Raw genomic sequence first — 21,835 nt, 5'->3', positions numbered from 1 at the left:
TGGGAGTGCTATTACCTTTTGTCCTTACCTCTTTTCATTACTATTAGCAACATTTAAGATTTTTTATTTTTCCATATAGCTAGGTAGCATTTACATAGTGCCCTAATGTTTGCAAAATGTTTTACAAATATTATCTTATTTTACCCTCACAATAACTAGGGGAGGTATGTGTCATTATCATGCTCATTTTAAAATGAGGAAACTGAGATACAGTAAAGTTAAATGACTTGCTCAGGGGTCTCAAAGCTAACAGCTATCTGAAGCCAGATTTGTATTCAGATCTTCCTGACCCCAACACCAATGCTCTATTTACTACAAAACCTAGCTGCCCCTATTATTTCATTGAGTTTGTAAAACATACCTTTGATAATTTGATAGGTATAGCACTAAAGTTATTGATTAACTTTGGTATTGTCATTTTGATTATATTAGCATGGCCCAACCATAAGTAATGAATGTTTCTCCAGCCATTTAATTTTTTAAAAAAATTACTTTAAAGAGTACTTTGTAACTGAATTGACACAAGTGCTTTGTGTGCTTTGGTGGACTGATCCCAAAATATTTATGCATTTTGTGGTTATCTGGAATGGGATTTCCTTTTATATTATTACTTCTTGAATTTTGTTATTAAATAGAAATGCTGTTGATATTTTTAGGGTTTCTTTTATGTTCTGCAGCTTTGTTGAAGTTATTATTTTTTTCAATTATTATCTTTGCCGATTCCCTCAGCTTTTTAAAGTAAATTATGTCATTAGCAAATGAGGATAGTTTTTTTTTAACCTATCTATGCCTTTAATTTCTTTCTCTAGTCTTTTTTTTTTAAGGCAACTGGGGTTAAGTGACTTGCCCAGGGTCACACAGCTAGTAAGGGTCAAGTGTTTGGTCTGAGGCTGGATTTGAACTCAGGTCCTCCTGACTTCAGGGCCAGTGCTCTATCCACTGTGCCACCTAACTGCCCCTTCTATCTCTAATCTTACTGCTAACATTTCCAAAGTTATATTATTTGATATAACAGGAATTCTTATTTTCCTCCAGAGATTCTACTAATACACTTATACCCCAAGGAAGTCCCCCTATACACCAAAATACTTATAGTAGCAGTTTTTGTAATAGGAAAGAGAGAAGTGCCAACTATGTGCCAGGCACTGGGCTCAGCACTTTCATAAATATCATCTCACTTGATCTTCGACAACCCAGTGAGTTGTCATTATTATTCCTATTTTACAGTTGAGGAAAGTGAGGTAAAGAGGCAAACTGAGTTGCTAAGTCACACAGGTCTTAAGTGTCTAAGGCTGGATTTGAACTCAGATCTTCCTGACTCTGGGACTAGTGCTCTATCCACTGAGTCACCAGCTGCTGCCTCCAATGGTAAAGAATTAGGGTTAGACTTAGCTTTGTAGTCTTCTCCTACTGTACTCTGATCTAATGACACTGTCCTTCTTGATGTTATTGACATAAGACATGCCACCTCCCAAATCCCTGAATTTTCATTGCCTGGAATATTATTCCTTCTTATCTCCCCCTCCTGGCTTCCCTCAAGTATCAGCTAAAATCCTACCTTCTCCAAGAAGCTTTTCCTCATCCCCCTTAATATTAGTGCCTCTGGGCTCTGAGGTCACCTCTAATTTTTCCTGTATATACCTTGTTTGTACACAGTTGTTTGTATATTGTTTCCCCCATTAGAATGTGAATTTCCAGATGGCAGGGATTGCTTTTGCCTTCTTTGTACCTCTAACACTTAGCAAAACATAAGCACTTGTTGATTGATAATGTATGATTATAAATAATTATGGCCTAGTTACATATTTAAAGAGTGAGAAACTGACAGTCAATGTGTTCTACTTGAATTCATGCAATGTATTCAAGGAATACAAGGAAGGCCCTCAACCACACTGGGTAGACCACCTTGCAGTAAATTTATAGAATATGGATAACAGTCACAGAGGATGGGCATAGATGGGTCGTGTAATACAGTGCTGGAGATAATACCTCTTTTTTTGAAAACACAGATCCATTTAAGCATCAGAATTAATGACATTCATTCCATTATTTTACATGACTATGGAATCCTAAGTAAAGAGAAAACAAAATGTAAAAGTCTAAAATTTTAACTTCATTTAGGAGTCATACAGAGAATGTAAGTGTAAAATATTTCAGTGTAATATTGAATATAGACAGCTCTTGTTTTACATAAATTCACATTAGGGAAATTCAAATTCATATAAAGAATTCTGAAAGAAATCCACATTCCAAAATAACATTTATGTTAACTTTACTGACCAGGCCTACTATCCGCCCTCCTCCCCTCCTCCCAATGACCCTTGGCTTGGCACTCCTTGGCCTCCCTCCCTCCCCCTCTACCAAAAAAAAAAACAAAAAACAAAACACAACAACAAAAACAAAAGGGAAACATTCCCCTCATCCCCTCCCAAACAATAACCTTAAAAAAACCCCTACCACCACCATCAAATCAAGGACTTGGTTTGAGATTTCTGGAACTGAGGAGACCTTTGCTTCACTCTGCCTTTTTGATATCTTCTGTCACTCTATACAGCATGTCTATCCCCAGGCCCCAGTGTTACCCATCTTCTTTTGTCTGTGTCCACGTACAGCCCCCATGTGTCACTGATGGTGTGCTGGCCCCCTCCCTCCACGGGCACACGGCCCTCTTCCTTTCCCCATGTGTGCAGGCAAATTTACATTATGTAAAAGCATTTTACATAAAGGAGTGCAGAATGGTCCACTTACATAAAGCAAGAACTCTGTATATTTTAATAAAATTCATATATAAAACTTGTGAACAAGTTTAATCTTTCTACAAAGCAAAAATGTTATTTGTACTTCCTAGAGTTACATGGTTAAGATACTATTGGTCCTTCTGACTATTTAACTTGACTTTCTTTTCCCTACAAATAGATTTCTTTTCTATCACCACCTCTAAGACCATCACCCTTCAAATCTTTGCCACTTTTTTATTTTCTCTTTCTTTCCATTACTTCTCAGTTTTCAAGCAACAAATAAAACCAGTCTTTGATAGATAACACCTGCCAAACAGAGCACTCTTTCTTCTGAAAGTAATACTGACCAGTTATACCAGTTATAGGTGCAATCTTTGGGATACAGATTTAGATGTCTTTGTCTTTATCTTACTTCCAGGTTTAGTCACTTCAAGTGCTTTCACTGTATCCCCAGTAGGCACTTAAGACAGCCAGAAAAAACCTTACAAGAATTCTGTTTACTCAATAAATTAAAATCATGTCCCTAAAACTACTCCCCACCAGTGCCTTCAATTATGTATTTTAAAAGCACAACACTAAATATTAAGAAAAAACTGCAAAAGAAAGCATAATATTCAAAATTTTCTCTTCTCAGGATTACCAGCTAAGATATGCTAAAATTAAATCATTTCAATTTGATTATGATTGGTTATTAATTAGCCAGTCTAAAGTATTAATAGTTTTCTCTTGTCCCTAAATGAGAAAAAAAATCCTATCGTATAATCTTACAGTGAGAAGTACCAGGCATGAAAGTTGAGACATTTTTCTTAATGACTACTTACCCAGTCCTAGTTTTTTAGCTCTGGGCCTTAGAAGCTGAAAGAGTAAGAAAAAGTCATCAGACCTTATCTGTACTGTAGACAAATTCACACTAATCAATTACAGTTTAAAAATGCTTCTTGAATAAAAAAAAAAAAACAAAAAACCCAGAAACAACCCCACACTTTAGTATCTAGGTATGGTAAATAAACTTTAAATAGTAATGTACTGAGGCACTGGTTCTCGTTTTTTCTAGCCTGCCACAGGGAGGAGACAGAGAAAGCTCAAATGAAACATCTGCTTAAGGTTGTGAACACAAAATGGAAGCTAAAATTAAACTCAGCTTACAATTAAGTCAATGATTGTAAGTAATCAATTGAGATACCAGAAAGACATTTAAACCTTTTACAATACACTGGAGGGAAAACATGAAATTCTCATATGTTGTATTTTCCAAGTTGTAAAGCAATTTTTAAAAACTTTTTATTACTTATGGTTATGTAATGTGTTGTTTTCAACAAAATCTTATAATATAGGATTAAATATCACATACACATAAATAGGGCTACCTGTAAAAGCACGTTCCACTTAATTTAAAATAAAGTCTGATCTTGGGAACATAGGAGTTACCACGCCAGACAGGGTCAACATCCCTCTCACCCAGTATTAGCCTCCAGATGATGTAAGAAGGAATGGCTGTCACTGATGTGAACGGTTGGCTTGCTTCTCCTACAAGCTGTCTTTTGTGGCTTTACCATTCATAAATATTTCCAAATCCCTTTATTTCTTGCCTATGTGTAAAATGAATTCCATGATTATTATCCATTGTGTAATATTTTTTAACTGTCCTAAAATTCACTACAGCATACTTCAGTCATCTTCATTTACTCAATTCATTTAAATAGTTATGAAATACTTTGTGTTTGAAATACCAAGATGAATAAGACAAAGTCTCTGACCTTAAGAACTTATAAGGAGACATAATTTCTTTAACTCTCAGAACCCTCTAGAATCTGTATGAGTTCCAAACCAGTATGCAATTTCATTTTTCAATATACCATTGACCAAACAATATTTTTCTTTAGGATATGTAAAACTGAAGTTATGAGGAGAACCATAAGTTTTGCAATGCTGTCTTTTGGTAGTAGATATTTTTTAATAGTTCTCTCTTTTCCCTAACAACTTCCATAATAGTTGGTTTGGATATAAACTGTTCCTATAGTAAAGAGAGAAATGGAACAAATCTGTTCCAAATTCTTTGAATTCTATGCTTATCAGTAATTTTAAACCTATAAAGCTGTAAAAGTACAAGCTACACAGGTTTTTCCAAGACAAACAAATATGACATTCGAAAATACAGATTTAAAAAAGCTAAAAAGTATTTGCTTGACAACAGGAATCACTATTATTCTTTTACTGCATTAAAAATCAGGTTCGATTTACCATAAATAAAAAAAAAACAAAGAATGAATAATTGCACAAATTTTATACTAAAAATGCATCTAGATGTCCCTATCAGCTAAATTTGCTGAGGTATTTATCTATGAATGTAAAAAAAGTAAAATTTATCAATAATATGAATGCAAGAAAAATGTGTTTTTCTTTGCTGTTAATAATTTATGTTGAGACCTAACAAAGCACTATTTCATGACTGGAAGTACTGTATATTAGAAATGAGCCAAAAACAAAAAAAAAAAAAAAAAAAAAAAAAAAAGTGAGCAACAGGATTGGAATCAGAAGACCCGAATTTAATTCTAGCTTTATTAATCTTATAATTCGTCATACATTCAACTTTCCCTAGTGATTAGTTTTCATACAAATTTAAGTCATTACTTCATGAAATAGATAACAAAATATCTCTACTGTATTTTTCCTTAAATTACAAAAATAAAATTGTATTATTTCATGGCTTTTACTAATGATTGAATTTTCAACAATTTTTTTTGGTGAGGCAATTGAAGTTAAGTGACTTGCCCAGGGTCACATAACTAGTAAGTGTCAAGTGTCTGCGGCTGGATTTGAACTCAGGTCCTCCTGACTCCAAGGCCAGAGCTCTATCCACTGTGCACCTAGCTGCCCTCAACAATTCTTTAAACAAAAATTTATTAAGCACCTAGTAATTGTTTAATTTTTTAATTTAATCATCTTAGTTAAATTTTAAGATTTAAAGACATTTCCCAAATGAGGTTCACATTTGAAATCTTTAAGTTCTAGTAGTTTAACAATGCTATCAGTTTCTACTACCTTATTAAACAAGTATTTATTAAATGCTTCCTATGGGAAGGCCCTGGGGACACAAATACAAAGAATGAAACAATCCCTACTCTCAAGGTGCTTGCATTTTAATGAAGGAATCAAGCAAATGTCTGTATTTGTGTCCACTGCCTTTAGAGACACACATACATATATCTTTCCCTACATATGTATGTACATGTGTATGTATACACATACAGAATACAAAAAACAAATATAAATAAATATATAGTTAAACACATGAAAGATTGGGAGGAAGGACACCAGCAGTTGGGTAAGATAAGGAAATTTATGTAGAAGGTGGTGCTTACATTGCATCTTAAAGGAAGAAAGGGTTTCCATGAGGCAGAGGTTACGAGGAGGGAGTGAATTCCAGGCATTTGTGATGACCAGTGTAAAGGCCTGGAGATGGGAAATGTAAGTTTGTGTACATAACCCCTCCACGCCCCCAACTTCTGCAGAATTAAAGCTCCTTCAGAGCAAGGATTGTTTTGTTTTTAATCTTTGTTATCTTCAGCACCTAAAACATCACCTTGCACAGAGTAGGTACTTAACCAAAGGTGAACTGGTAAAATCACGTCCTCAAACATATAGTAAAAGTCTGATTACACAGCAAGGCTATGGAGTAAAGTACACTCTTGTCTACCAATGTTATCAATTAACTTTATTGTGGCATTTTAAGTATAATTTATCACAATTCTAGACTTTTAAGAATCTTATTCAGTAGAGTAAAACTTCATTAATATAAAGGACCAAGAAAAAGAAAGACCTAAGTTAAAAGGCCTGAGTATGTAAATCTAGCACTTTAACTTGGAATTGAGGGTACCTCAAATTACATATTACTTTGAAATTGAAGAAACTATTGCCATTTGAAAGTTTTCTTTATTATGTTCTAGAGAATTACATGGAAGATTAAAATAAAATTCACAGTGCTAGTATAAGGTGCAGTAGTAAAAAGCTGGCTTCAAAGCTAAGAAGACCTGGATTTAAGTCTAGCTTCTATCATACTATGAACCTAGGGAACTCACAGTTACTCAGATTATATATTGTAGAGGTTATTAGTAGAGGGGTTGGGGGTTTCTATATTAATAAAACCACAAGTCCATTTTCTATCCTCATACTAACTATACACCAGGGATACTTAAGTTAACTGCCTTACATAAACAGAAAATTTTCATGGCCACTACCTCATGAAAAGAGCTTGGTTTCAGCCCTCACTCTGATACTACACAGCTATTAATAGCTTAAAACTGCAGTAAGACCTTTTGGGCCACTCTATGTGATCCTAAGACAAAATCATTTCCTTTCCTCAACTCTCAAATGGGGACAGTAGTTACCTCAAAAAGTTATTCTGTGGATAAAATAGGTATTTTCAAAAGTCAGGTAATGTGGAAAGGTATTACAAAATATGAGGACAAATCCATACATTAAATCTCAAATCATTTTTTGTAAAGCACCCACTTGTAATATGAATTTTGAAACAGCATATTTTTATGTACAACCTCAAAATTTAGAACTATCTTAGTTTTTATCTTAGCTTGCCCCTAAGATCCTTATTAATAGAAATAACAGATGGGATGCTATTAAAATAGCTCCAAAGTAAATATGCATTATATGTTTTATTTTATTTTTTAATTTTGGCATTGAGACAGGTAATTTTTAAAATATCTGTATAACAGCTGATAAAGCATATTGGTAACTTAATATTGTAATCAACACTGAACATGTAGCATAGAACTCTATCATTACTGCTTAAAAAGCTTCTATGATACCATTAAAGTAACTAATCTCACAGGCAGTTTGCTTTAAATAAAGGTCAAAGAATACATTCCATTAAAAAAAGCTGAGGTGAAGATTTAAGAAAACATAGTATCCATCTATTATCCCATACAAAAAAAATTAAATGTCACAAATGTAATGCTTTTTAACCGTGTCTTTAAAGGAGTATAAGATGTCATGAAAATATATAGTTCGCATAAAGATCTGTGATGCACAATGGTAAGTGAATTTTCTCTATATGAAGCATTGTACTTGTGTAATCAAACATGCTCATTCAAACTAGAAACAAACAAACAAGAAAACAAAACGGCCCAGGTCATTTTCACTTACTTAAAAACTTTCTTATCTTTAGCAGTTTTGTAAATTAAGTGACTATCAACACTTCCGTTAAATAAATGGAATATAGTTTAAAACAAATATAAAAAGTTTAATGTAACTCACAATTTTATCTGACCCATAGATCTTTTCCAACTGTTGAGCAACTTCTTGTGTTCCATCTGGACTTCCATCATCTATAACTATAATTTCATAGTTGTTTCCACTGAAAGGAAAATTATTTTTTATTATATACTAAAAACAGAAAAAAAAAACATAGCTAGTTGCCTACCACTCTAAATTGTAAACTATTAGTGAGGAACACTGCACAATAAATAGAAATATTTTGCATCTTAGTAGAAAATAAGATGAACTTTACCAAATATTCAGGACCAGGCTCATTCTCATTTGTTCAAATAACAAATTATGAGTTTCAGTTTTTCTCATTATATAGAAAAGCTAAAAGGTTTTTAATAGGCTTAACATAATAACATAATGGAAAATATCACAGCTAAGGTGTTAAAACTGTAAATAACAAAGTATACTTGCCAGGGTTGGAAGAGAGGGAACGAGAGCTATGTAATATAACCAAATGCATAAACAAATAACCAATATTTTCTAAATAGGAAATAACATTTGAGAGACACAGAGAAACCAATGTCTTTTTGGGGGAAGAAATTTTAGGCTATTACTAATTAAAACCACTTTTGAGAGGTTGTCACTAAATATTTAGAATTCCTACAAAGAAAAAGCACCTTTTAATAAAAATCAAAAACCTATTCTCATCCTCAAATATGTCATCTACCTTGGAAGGAGAGTTTAAACTGAATATGGCAAGAGGCAGTCAATTATGGATAAAAGATTACTGACTGGACTGGGAGTCAAGAACCCTGGGTTCCAGTCCTGATTTTACCTAGATCTCACTATGATTTATCGGCAAGTTACTTCAACTTTGTCAACTGCAGTTTCCTAACGTGTAAAATCTTATAGATTATTTAGTCCAACCTCATTTTATGTGACCTTACAACAGATCATAACGTGATGCTGAAGTTCACTAAAGTGAATTTTACATAGTTGTATTCACCTTATTAAACATCATATAAAATAAAAATTAGAAGAGAACCAGATTAGGTAGCTATAAAATTAATAATAAAAGACAAAACAGATCATTTAGATGACATGAAATGAGAAAGCTCTTTCATGAGCTGAATCAACGCAACTATATCAGTACAGAATAGACACTGGATAGGAAAAAAAAAATCTTTACCATAAGCATCTCTGATGAGGGTCTGATATCCAAGATACACATGGAACTAACACAAATGATTTCATTAGCTCTCATGTTTTCAACGATCATCTCTATACAATTGATGCTCAGATATACTTGTCTAGCCCTGACCTCTCTTCCAATGCCAGTCTGGCATCTCCAACTCATTAGATATCTCAAACAGGATGTTTCAAAGACATCTTAAATTCGACTAGTCCAAGACTGACGTCATTATTTTTCCCTACAAACCCTTCTGTGTTCCTAATTTCCCTATTACTGTTGAGAGCACTACCCATTCTCCCAGTTACCCAAACTGGAGATCGAGGTGGTATCCTTAACTCTTTACCCTCTCATCCCCCTATATCCAAATCATCGGTCACGTCCTGCTATTTTGACCTTCATAACCTTTTTCCCACAGAACCTTCTCTCTTCTTTGACATTGTCACCACCTTAGTACAGCCCCTCATCACCTCATTTTGGATTACTGCAATAGCCTGATAGTCTGTCTCTCTGCCTCAAGTCTCTCCTTCCTCCATTCTATCTTCCACTCAGCTCTCAAAGTGATTTTACTAAAAAAAATACAAGTTTAATTATAGTCTCCTTCCCCTATTCAATAAACTCCAGTGACTGCCCTATTACTTCCAGGGTCAAATATATAAAATCCCCTATTTGGCTTTTAAAGCCCTTCAAAACACATTCCTTCCTACCTTTTGAGGCTTCTTACACCTTACTCTCTTCCACATACTCTGAGATTCAGTGACATTGGTTTCCTTGTCCTTCCTTAAACATGACACATTCAGACTTCAGGCATTTTTGCTGTCTCCACTTCCACCCCACTCCTTTCCCCCAATTCTCGTAATCCTTATCTCTGCCTCCTTGTTTTCCTGGCTTCCTTCAAGTATCAGCTAGAGTACCACCTTCTACAAGAAGCATTTCCTGGTTTTCCTTAATTTTAGTGACTTTCCCATAACTCCCTTTGTCCTGCATTTATTTTGTTTGTACATAGTTGTTTGCCTGTTGTCTCCCTCATTAAACTGTGAGTTCGTGACAGACTATTTTTTTTTATGCCTTTCTTTGTAATTCTAACACTTAATATAGTGCCTGGCACATAGCAGTTGTTTAATTAATGTCAGTTGACTTACACACTCTAAGATCAAAAGCCATTCTCAACAGATAAATGGTCAATGGATATGAAGGAAATAAGTGTTAATTAATCATCTACTTTGTGCTAGCACTCTGCTAGGCACTTTACAAATATTATCTCATTTCAACCCTGGGAGTTAAGTATGATTTTTTTTTATTTTACAGTTGAGGAAACTGAGGCAGAGAGATTAAATTATTTGCTTAGGGTCATACAGCTAATGGCTGAGGTTGGATTTATACTTTCGTCATCCTGACTTCAGGTCCAGTGCTATATTTGTGTCACTGTCTGATGTGAACAATTCTCAAAAGAAGTACTGCAGAATATGCTCACCAAAAATAAATCCAGCATTAGAAAACACTATTTCCACCCAAATACCCGGAAAATTAGATAGTAAAAGCCACCAAAAGTCCATTTTCCTGAAACTACTATGGCCAATGAGATCAACTTGGCATTTTATATTTTAATTTTTAAAGAATTCATGTACATGTATTATATTAAGTGTCAGCATACATTTTAAACTTAAAGTTCGTGACACCAGAAATTGTGGTGTAATGGAAAGAAATTTAGATTTGAAATCAGACAACCTGGATTCCAATGTCTGAATCACCGAAAAGTGTTGCTGAAATGGGCCTTATAATTCATCTAGCCCAAAACAGCCCCCAATCAACAAAGGTGAATTGCTGCATAGATAAGTGGACGATTTTAGCATCAAAATTCCCTGGTCTTTTCCAAGTCTTTTGTTCCCCGTATTACTGCAAGCTTGCCATCTTAGCTAATTTAATCACTTAATCATCCAGGGTCAGTTTTCTCACCTGTGAAATAAAGAAGATGAATCCCTTTTAGCTCTAAATTCTATTATCTTTAATGTGCCCAACAACTAAATAAATGAACAGAAAATCTAATACATAAATTCTGGATCAAAACTGTTGTAAGTTTTGAAGGAGACTATAATTAACTTTTTCAAAACAAACGGGGGTGGGGGATCTTCTAATTTCAAATCAGGATTACAGATTTCGAACTGGAAGTAGCAAGTCTAACCCTCTCATTTTACAGGTTGGGGAATGACTTGTTCAAGGCCAAGGTAGTAACAAATATTAGAAATGGGATTATAAACCAGGTCCGACTTTGCACAGCTATACAAAACTAATCTTAATTAACAGAAGGTCCAGACCTCTGCAATTCTATATGATCTTGATGAACCTCTACCAAGCTTGGGAGGTGGGGGGTTGCGGATGGAGGGGTGAAAGAACTTATTTTGTAACAAGAATAAGACCAATTTTACTGTCCAATTTTAAACAACTATTTATGCTAAATACAAAATACCAGCTGCTAGTACAATATACCCTTATAATTTTTCTCTAGGACTCAGCAGTTAAGCTCAATTTCTATGAACACATACACAATTCTCATTCTTGTGTGTAAGCTATCACTGCAGCCGGAGCATTGGGGTGGGAGGACTAGGGCTTCCTCTCCCTACTCCACAGTGCCTGTGTCAATTCCGGGGGGCCCAAATCTTGGGGGCCAGACTGCTAATCCATCTCTTTACCCAGTGACAGGCTGTTTAAATCATTCTTCAGTCTGAGGCGTCTAGGGAGAAAAGAAGGCCAGCCTCAGGCCTGGCTCTTCCCCACATGCAACCTAAAAGACCACGAGGAGCCGCAGAGATCGGGGAAAGGAAGGGAAAAGGTTCCAAAGCCGCGGGGAAGGTCCCTGGGAGAGACGCCCAGAACGAGTCCCCCAGGGAGAAAGCCGCCATTATCGTTCGCGATCACCTCGTCAGCCCTCAAAGAAAACGCTTTCTCGAGAAAGCCTTGCAGGAAGCGGGAAGGGGGTCGGGGGCAAAGACAGGCTGGAGCCGCGGGGGGACGGCCAGCTCGTCCTTCCCGAGAGGGGGCCCGGGGCGGTACCTTTCTTCGAAGCTCTTCACCAACAACCACACGATGAGAGGCAAGTTCTCCCGTTCATTATAGGTGGGGAGAAGCACCGAGTACTTCTCCGCAGCCTCCGCCTGACCCTTCTTCGCTCTTCTTCGCTGGGATCCTGCACTGTTCGGGATATCGCTGTGGGAGGCCATGGCGGAACTGCAATCTACCGGAATCGGAATTACGTAAAGAAGAGCGCGAGGTGGGGGCGGAGGGGTGTAGGTGGGAAGGAATATTCCAAATAGAGGAAGGCTTAAAAGGGCCAACTTTGGCTTTGTCCTCCTGTTCTTCTTACCGCCCCTTTGAAAATTATTTTTCACTAGGATACTAGCTATTCACAAGTCAGAGAAAATGACCAGGCTGTCGTAAACACTGATCTATCTCTCCATCCTACTACCCCCCCCTCCATATTTGGTCTGGTCCAGTCGCTAGGAGACGAAAGCGGAAGCATGTCCCGAGGCAACTGCCAGGCCAGAACAGCATGGCGGCGAGCGAAGAAGTGCTCGCCTTGCAGGCTGAAGTTGCTTTGCGTGAAGAGGAGCTAAGGCTCCTCAGACAGCGCCTGGAAGTAGCGAAGGCGGAGCCGTTCTCACGGCACGCGCGTGAGCCGGCGCCGCTGCCACCGAAGGCTGCCCTGTCCCGGGAGGAGATTCTTCGTTACAGCCGACAGCTAGTCCTGCCGGAGCTGGGGGTGCGCGGGCAGCTGCGCCTGGCCGCCTCGTCGGTGCTGGTGGTGGGCTGCGGCGGCCTGGGCTGCCCCTTGGCCCAGTATCTGGCGGCTGCCGGAGTGGGCCGCCTGGGCCTCGTAGATCACGACGTGGTGGAGCTGAGTAACTTGCACCGGCAGGTCCTGCACGGCGAAGCGCGGGCCGGCCAGGCCAAGGCACACTCCGCCGCCGCCGCCATCGGGCGACTCAACTCGGCCGTGCAGTGCGTTCCGTACGCTGAAGCCCTCACCCCGTCCTCAGCGCTGGATCTCGTCCGCGGCTACGACGTGGTGGCCGACTGCTCGGACAACGTGCCCACTCGCTACCTGGTGAGCGACGCGTGCGTGCTGGCCGGCCGGCCTCTGGTCTCGGCCAGCGCGCTGCGTTTGGAGGGCCAGCTCACGGTCTATCACTACGAAGGCGGGCCCTGCTACCGCTGTGTCTTCCCTACGCCTCCCCCGGCCGAGACGGTGACCAGCTGCGCGGACGGAGGCGTCCTGGGCGTGGTGCCCGGCGTGCTTGGCTGCCTGCAGGCGCTCGAGGTGATCAAGATCGCGGCCGGCCTCGGGCCCTCCTATAGCAGCCGCCTGTTGCTCTTTGATGCCCTCGGCGGTCAGTTCCGCTGCATCCGGCTTCTAGGCCGTCGGTCAGACTGTGTGGTCTGTGGGGACCAGCCCACGGTGACCCGTCTGCAGGACTATGAAGCGTTCTGCGGCTCCTCGGCCACGGATAAGTGCCGGAGTCTGCAGCTGCTCTCCCAGGAGGAGCGGGTCTCCGCTGCCCACTACAAGCAGGTGTTGGACGCGGGGGAGCCCCACCTGCTGCTGGATGTGCGGCCCCAGGTGGAGGTGGACATTTGTTGTCTGCCGCATGCCCTCCACATCCCTTTGAGCCGCTTGGAGCGGAGGGATCCAGAGAGCGTGGAACTCTTGGGGGACGCCATTAGGAAAGGGAAGCAGACTATCCAGAAAGGGACGCTTTTCCCCATCTACGTGATTTGCAAGTTGGGGAATGATTCCCAAAAAGCGGTGAAGGTCCTGCAGAGCTTGTCAATCAAAGAATTGGACTCTTTGTTGGCCAGAGATATTGTGGGAGGTCTCATGGCATGGGCCACAAAAGTAGACCCAACATTTCCACAGTATTAAGTTGTGTTGTTCGTTTGTCTGAAGTAGATGATGGTCAAAAAGTGCACCTTTCAATTGTGGATTTCAAAATTGCCTCAAGGAAATATTCATAGTGTGAATAATTGTGAGAGAAGGGAGGTTGGAAGAGGATTTTTTTCTTTCATAAGTAAATAATTTTGTTTTTCAAAAGTGCATTGTATTAAGGCAACCTTTATTTTTATTTATTTTTTCAGCCTTTATTTTTAGAATGAATCCTTTAGGACTGCTTTATGTGGTCAAATAAGGGTGGGAGTAGGTTAAATGTTAGTCTTTGGATATATACTCTCCTACCGTGTTAAATAGAGTTGAAGACTGTTAAAAAAGTCAGCTTGTTCAGAAAAGATTTGAAAATAGCTTAATTGGTGAAATAAATCAATTTAACTGTTCCCAAACAGTTGTCCCAACAATTAATGGTTTCCCTGGGGATTTTAATGTGTTTATTCTTTTGCTCTTAAGCACTTAATTAAGGTTCCAGTTTGAGGTGTTTTGTAACCGTTGGAATTTAAGTGCATCCAATTGAAAAAATTCAGACTTCTGGTAGCAAATTTAAAGTGGCACCCTGACTATTATGTGCCTCATAAAATAGAGATTATATAGTTCAAGTAGTTTGTCGTTTAAGTCAAAACTAAAAACTAACCTTTGTAACTGAGTGCTTATCTTCTTTGGGCCTTGAAATAAAGTTAATCCTTGGACTATCAAATAACAGTGAAAATAGCACTTAACTGGTATTGCTCTGAATGTTGTAAAGTACTTTTCAAGGACATCCTCAGGGCTACTGGCATTCATTCTGTGGAGGTTTGATTTTGTCATTCCCCACTCAATTTTATACAGGGAAATTTGGTTAATTGAACATCAAGAACAGCCTTGAATTGAGGATTGGAAGTAAAACTTCATTCAAGCCTAGGAGACTGATAGCAAAAAGCAGCCTGAAGTTTGAGGGGTGGGTGTTACATCCTAATTCCTAGTCACTGCTGTGGGCTACTCGGAAGGAAAGACTGATGCTATTAAAATTTCCTGTATTGTATCCTAGGGTATTTATTGTATCCTATTGTATCTGCTGGTACATTAACCTTTAAATCTGAGGGTAAGAGGAGGATACTAAGATCCAAATAATCACTTTCGTATTAGCCTTTTGAATGATTCTGAATCATTTTTTCAGTTTGGAGAAAATAGTTGATATCTGCCTTGTGGAGATGAGAAAGAAAAGAAAAATAGTACTAGTAGTTCATAGTTTATCTGAGACTTTAAGGTTTGCAAATGGTTTTCCTCACAACAAACCTGTTAGAGAGGTAAAGCTCAGAAAGTTAGTGACTTTTTGGTCTTAGTTATAACTACTGTTAGAATCAAAATTTGTACCCAGTTCTCTTGACTACAAAGTACTTCAGAGTAGAAAATCTCAAACAAAATATTAACAGTACTTACCACTTCAGTGAACTGCCTTCTCAAGTAGACAAGTTATTTTAGTTCAGGTTATTAAAAACCTTTTTAGTTTCTCTAGAAGTATTAACAAATAATATTTTACCTGCCAAAAACTCCAGACTTTTCCCTTTAGCAAAGTGGATGGAAGGAAAACTCAAGTTTTTTGGGGGAAATAAATTAGTGGTGATAACTAAACTTAACACTTTGTCTGGATAAGATCTTCAGTTTCTCCATTCTTAAGTGATCAGCCTTAGGACTAACCCAACGGAAGTGCCTTCTTCCATTGAAAGGGAGACATTCTCACATCTATTCAATTTAGGTTCTTGAAATAGATCTCAGGGGAGAAACCCATTAATTGCTGAGGGGAGAATGGGCTAGGAGGAATGGGATGGTAACTTATAGAATGTTAACCTAAATTATTATACATAATTGTGATTTTCTTCCCCTGGATTCTTAGAAATGTTACCTAAAATTGTCTTGGAGGTAGATTCATACTGGAGGGCATGGGGGGATTATTGCCATTTGGATCCCTTTTCTCACCAAGCTAGAAATGCCTTGGATATAGAAAAATTTTAAATTAAATAGAACTGTTTTTGACACACTTGAGCCTGTAGTACAATATTAATATTCTTATTATACACTATCAAAGTATTTAGAGACTAGTAGATAAGACACTCAAATAATCCAGGACAGAGTATAGAAAGTGTGAAGAGTAGATAGGCTTTAAAACTAAAACCATCTATAAGTATAAGGTAAAGTATTAAAATGTACTTATACCATATTCTTCCTTTAATCACTAATGGTAATAAATAACCTTGGGTTTCCCTACAGAGGGAAGGCTCAGGTAGGTCAAATGATTCTCAGTGTTAAGATCTGGAAGGTACTTTGTTGGAGATCATGTAGACCAAGTTCCTTTAAAAATATAATAAGGAAAGATTTGGGATATAGGACAATATATCAAAAGACCAACTTTTTAGGGTCAGAGAGGCTCTAATCATCACAAGAGTTGAGCACCAAGTGGTGACTCCCCCTTCTCGTCAGCAGCTCATCAAATAATCTAAGGGTAGAAGGGCTGTGCTGGGTATTCCTATGGATGAAACAGATCCTTAAAATTTAAATATGAAAATGTGTGTTTCTGAACTCTTTCTCCCCCTGCTCCCCAAACAGACTGTATTTTTCAGCACCTTGATGGTAGGTGTGCTATTTTCCACTGTTTTGGAGATAGTCAAATGGTTTAAAAAATGATGAGTTGGGTTGAATATTGTAGCAAGAACAAAACATTAGCTCAGGAAGTTTTTATATTAAAATACAAGATGGAGCAGCTAGGTGGTGAAGTGGATAGAGCACCAGCCCTGAAGTCAGGAGGACCTGAGTTCAAATCTTGCCTCAGACCAAACACTTGACACCTTACTAGCTGTGTGACCCTGGGCAAGTCACTTGACCCCAATTGCCTTAAAAAAAAAAGAAAGAAAGAAAAAAATACAAGACGAAGGCATACTTTTCATTCAGACTTTGTGGGCTCCCATTTACCACTATAGTTTGTTACTTAATATTGAAGATTTGTTAATCAAATTTATGAATTAAATTGCTTTTCTTCCCTGTTTTAGTCATTTTGCAGAAGGAAGGGAAAAAGGCAGTAAAGCTTCGATTTCTTAATTTTTATTATTGGCGACATTTCATATAAAGGAGAAAGTGATAAAACTAATAAATAAAATTAATTTTTTCCATGGTTTTCATTTTAATGCTCTTTTCCTTATATTGTTGCATATAACTGAAAGCAGATTACTTAAAAACAAAGCATTCTGATTTTCCTAGTACTGTTTTCAAATAAAATTGTAATTTGCTACTCACTCAGAAGAGGCAGTTGGGTGGCTCAGTGGATTGAGTGCTTGAGTCAGGAAGACCTGAGTTCAGATGTGGTCTCCGACACTCACTAGCTGTATGACCCCGGGCAAATCACTTAAACTCTGCCTTAATCCGCTGGAGGAGGAAATGAGAAATCACTCCAGTTTCTCTGTCCAGAAAACCCCATCTGGGGTCATGAAGAGTCAAACACGACTGAAAAATGACTTAACAACAACAACATATAGAGGCAAATTTGATAGTGGTAACCTGTGTATGATGACCAGTGGAGCTGTTGAATCATACTGGTATACTCACCAGTATGGTAATAGGTTCGCCATTAACCTTTTGAATAGTTTTTTTTTACATTTTTTTTAGTTGGGCAATGGGGGTTAAGTGACTTGCCCAGGATCACACAGCTAGTTAAGTGTTATGTGTCTGAGGTCACATTTGAATTCAGGTCCTCCTGAATCCAGGGCCAGTGCTCTATCCACTGCGCCACCTAGCGGCCCCCTTGAATAGTTTTGTTCTTGGCAAACGTAACCAATCTTGACTTTCTTGACACCAAGGAAAGGATGTCTTACCGTGCTGAAGAGACAAGATGGTCAGCCAGACCTCAATGGATAAATGAGATAGCAGCAAGATGCAGTGAAAAGAGCACTGGCTTTGGAGATAGAGGACCTGTGTTCCAATCCTGCTGCTGACACTACTTATGTGACATTGGACAAGCACTTAATCTGAGACTCCTTGTTTGTAAAATAAGAATGGAGTTTCTATTGTCAAATAATGACAATGTGATTAAAAAATGAAAAGATGGACTTTTGTTTTAAGGGAGAAATTTGCAGTCAGTAAAAGCACTGCGCAATTTCTTAAAAGTAATCTTAGCTCCTTCCTCATTTTTGCTTCTGGGCCCTATCCATCGTCCATTTCCAGTGTTTATAATATGCATATGTGTTCATGTATATTTGTATATACATGGCTATGTAGTCATATATACATGAGCACACATGTATACACACACCAGTACCATGGGTTGTCCAATGCACTAAATATTATAGGATAATGGATACTATCTCCTTTTTCATTAATTTTCATTAATCATTAGAGATCTCAGGAAACTTTGTAGTGTTCTGGGGCTTGATGCAATCAACATGTAATTCCCAATTAGGAGCATTTTAAAGACCTTATATATAAACACTCCCTCTTCCATTTAGACTCTGTTGGACATCATTCATGACAATGCTGGAATTCTTTGGCAAGTACACATATCCCTGTGTCATGCCTTAACGTGGTAGTTAGTGGTTCATCCCTTAACCATTAACATTTTTTCAAGAAATTTTGTATGAGTTTCACATATGCTTGGGAGGTACCCTGTTGAAGATCTTTGAAGCAGCATTTTGCTCTACCAGGTCAAATGCTTTTTTATAGTCTCAGTAAAATCTTACATCTTAAGTACATTTTAGTCAATTGTCTGACTATACAGATGTGCTCTGCAATAGAGTGTGTGTGTGTGTGTGTGTGTGTGTGTGTGTAAGACTACTTCTTCCCTTCTTATACTTTCCTCAAGGATGCCGTTGTCAGCTATATTATTCTTACAGCTTTTGTAAAGATAAAAAGTAGGCTTGAAGGTACCCTTTCTTGGTAGTAATAATGTCCAAGATTTTTTTTTTTCTTTTCAAGTGTTTGGCAACTTCAGTACCCTCAAAATTGTCACCTCCTGTATAAACTTCCTTTGTATATATTTACCCTGTTCAACTGTTACAGTCTTTAGGGTCATTTCTACTTAGTCATGCAGCACATTGGGAGACTGTCATGTCAGAGTACAAACACATTGATTCCATGGTCAACGATGGTGAAAAAAATTTTTATAGTAATCTTGAGAAATCTTTTCAATTTTTGTCCTCTCAGTTTCATCCTCAAATGTTCACAGGCTAAATTGAATCTTTTACCAATCTCTCTACATTATTTCTCTTTAAACAGCCAATTTGAAAATTAATCCTATATCAGTAACTAGCCACTTCCAATAAGATGTAATCAGTTTTGTTTTTAACATGTTACTCGGTTATGTCCAGGGCTTCTCAATTCTCCTTGAAGAACAAATTCTTGATATGTAGGCTTGAGGATTCTGTGTAGCCTGTTAGACTTCCACCTTTTTCATTTCTTCTGAGCCATAAGCCTTATTTTTTTAACTTCCATACTCAATTTTTACATTGAAGTCACAGACTGTTAAATATTTCTTCAACTGGGAGGGCCATATCAAATTCTTCATAAAATTTCTCTATCTTATCATCCTTTCTCTTTAAAAGGCATTGTCTTACATTTGAAATACAAGATAGGGAGGCACAGTTGGATAGCAGTTTGAAAAAAAGGAGTTTTAGTGGCCTGCAAGGTCAGTAGTGTGATTGGGATATGATAGCCAAAAAAGCTAATGGGCTTTTAGACTGCATCAAGAGAAGCAAAACTTCCAGGAATGAGAAAGTGATAATCCTAATGCTAGATCATACCTGGAGATATCCTATATATGAAGGGACTAGGAATATTTGACCTGAAGAAGAAAATATCCAAGAGAGACATGATAGCCCTTTTTCACTTACCGCACCGTTGTTGGAGGCTTGGTGGTGTTCTATGATGTCTTCCCACAAGACTTTGAGAATCAAGAGGTATCTCACAAAAAAGCAGAAGCAAAATCATCCCATGACTCAGTGGATTTGAGTGAAAACTGGCAAAAACATCAGGTACAACTCAAAGAAGACATTGGAGAAGGACCAAGCCAAGTTTATAAAAAACTGCTAGTGTAATGATGTACAAATCCATACACTTTGCTATGCTATTGCCCTTTATAAGAAGTAAATTCTACTCCCTTCTCATTTTGGAAACTGTCTTGCTAAGGTGCAGACATTAAAAAAAAAATTATTGTTGAAGACTGTTCCTGCCATTTTGTTTTCATAGAGTGAATTGATTAATAGTATTACATGCTATTTTCAATAATTGTCTTCAGTATTCCCGTTGGTATAAGAATTGTATATTTGAGGTTATACTATACACAGCAGTGGCAATAATGAATCAAGTTCAAATCTTGTCTCAAACACTAGCTGTGTGATCCAGAGCAAGTTGCTTAATTACTCTGAATCTGTTTCCTCTTGTATAAAATGGAGATAATGAGGTTGTTGTAGGGATCAATTGAGAGTAGGTACAAAATAATTTGCAAGCCTTCAGTGCTACAAAAAACGAGAGCTACTTCAGCCATATTATGTGACACTGGCTTTGTACTAATCAAAGAATAGAAGTAAATTACCTGTTGATCCATAGTTTATTTTATTGATGAGATCAGCTGTTATGTTCCATATTGTTGGGAGCTTGTGATTCTTGGTGGTGACAGCATCATGAATAGAATGTGCATGTTGGAGGATCCCAACCACCATTGTGGGAACTAGAATGGTTCCAGGGGAAATGGCTTACTGAATTATTTGCTGAACATATAATTCTGCTAATATAGGGCTTCTATGAGAAAAAATGAGGAAGACATTGTAACTGTCTTCAAGTATTAGAAGGGCTGTCCTGTGAAAGAAGATTTAGACCTATTCTGTGGCTCTGGAAAGCAAAACTGGTAGCAACAAATAGAAGTTGACAAAAAACAAATTTAGGCTTGATTTTGGGAGAAACTTTCCGTTAGAGCTATCTAAACATGTAATAGGTCACCTTTGTAGGTAGTGAGTCTCCCTTCTTGGGAGGTCTTCAAGGAGAAACTTGGATGATTACTTATCAGGATTACTTTATCAGGATGTTGCAGTGGGGATTCTTTATCAGTTATAGATTGACTTAGATGGGCAATGACAGTCATTCCAACCTTGAAATTCTGTGATTGTGGTTTTCCAATAAGGCCCTGCTCCGAGTCTGTCCCTACTCCAGTCCATCCTCCACTCAGTTGTCAAATTGATCTTAAAGCATAAGTCAGACCAAGGCACACCTTTGTTAAATCAATTCCAGTAGTTCCCTTTTGCCTTCAGGGTAAATATAAAATCCTCTGGCTTTTAATACCCTCTATAAGCTGGATCCTCCTTACTTTTCTTTTGTCTTTTTAAAAACATTAATATTTTCCCCAATTAATGTAAAAACAGTTTTTAACTTTCATTATTAAAAATTTTAGAGTTCCAAATTCTCTCCCTTCCTTCCCTCCCCTCCCATTGAGAAGGCAAGCAATTTGATACAGGTTATATATATATAGTCATACAAAACATATTTCCATGTTAGTCATGTTGTGAAAGAAAACACAGATTAAAAAAAAACCAAGAAAAAGAAAATAAAGAGAAAGTATGCTTAAATCTGCATTCAGATTCCATCAGTTCTTTCTCTGGAGATGGAGAGCATTTTTCATCATAAGTCCTTCAGAATTGTCTTGGATCGTTATATTGCTGAAAATAGCTAAGTCATTCACAATTGATCAACATACAGTATTGCTGTTACTGTTCTCCTGGTTCTGTTCATTTC

At 37.8% G+C, this 21,835-nt stretch overlaps 2 protein-coding genes and 1 pseudogene across 5 annotated transcripts in view; 2 read left to right on the top strand and 1 right to left on the bottom strand.

Moving 5' to 3' along the window:
• DPM1 (dolichyl-phosphate mannosyltransferase subunit 1, catalytic) overlaps positions 1-12,472 on the bottom strand; it is a 29,707-nt gene extending 17,235 nt beyond the window's left edge. The window contains exons 1-3 of one of the 4 annotated variants that reach the window (XM_027850900.1): positions 12,202-12,472; positions 8,010-8,109; positions 3,560-3,593 (exon numbers count right to left, since the gene is read on the bottom strand). In XM_027850900.1, coding sequence (XP_027706701.1) covers positions 3,560-3,593; positions 8,010-8,109; positions 12,202-12,368 — 301 coding nt within the window. In that variant the 5' untranslated portion in view covers positions 12,369-12,472. The remainder of the gene's footprint in view (positions 1-3,559; positions 3,594-8,009; positions 8,110-12,201) is intronic. The other 3 variants (XM_027850919.1, XM_027850890.1, XM_027850910.1) reach the window with 3 other exon arrangements.
• Positions 12,473-12,666: 194 nt separating this feature from the next.
• Positions 12,667-14,478, top strand: MOCS3 (molybdenum cofactor synthesis 3). The gene has a single exon (XM_027850877.1). The coding sequence runs from the start codon at positions 12,698-12,700 to the stop codon at positions 14,066-14,068; it is 1,371 nt and encodes a 456-aa protein (XP_027706678.1). The 5' UTR covers positions 12,667-12,697; the 3' UTR covers positions 14,069-14,478.
• A 4,894-nt stretch (positions 14,479-19,372) lies between these two features.
• On the top strand, positions 19,373-20,214 carry LOC114036689 (annotated as a pseudogene).
• The last annotated feature ends 1,621 nt before the right edge of the window (positions 20,215-21,835 follow it).

The sequence above is a fragment of the Vombatus ursinus genome, unplaced genomic scaffold (genome assembly GCF_900497805.2).
Source record: "Vombatus ursinus unplaced genomic scaffold, bare-nosed wombat genome assembly UNPS02000580.1, whole genome shotgun sequence".
NCBI lineage: Eukaryota > Metazoa > Chordata > Mammalia > Diprotodontia > Vombatidae > Vombatus > Vombatus ursinus.
The sequence above is the reverse complement of the archived record's forward strand: the minus strand, read 5'-3'. Positions and strand labels throughout refer to the sequence as shown.

Excerpts from the sequence above, each read along its gene's own strand:
- MOCS3 (XM_027850877.1), top strand. The coding sequence starts at position 12,698 with ATGGCGGCGAGCGAAGAAGTGCTCGCCTTGCAGGCTGAAGTTGCTTTG.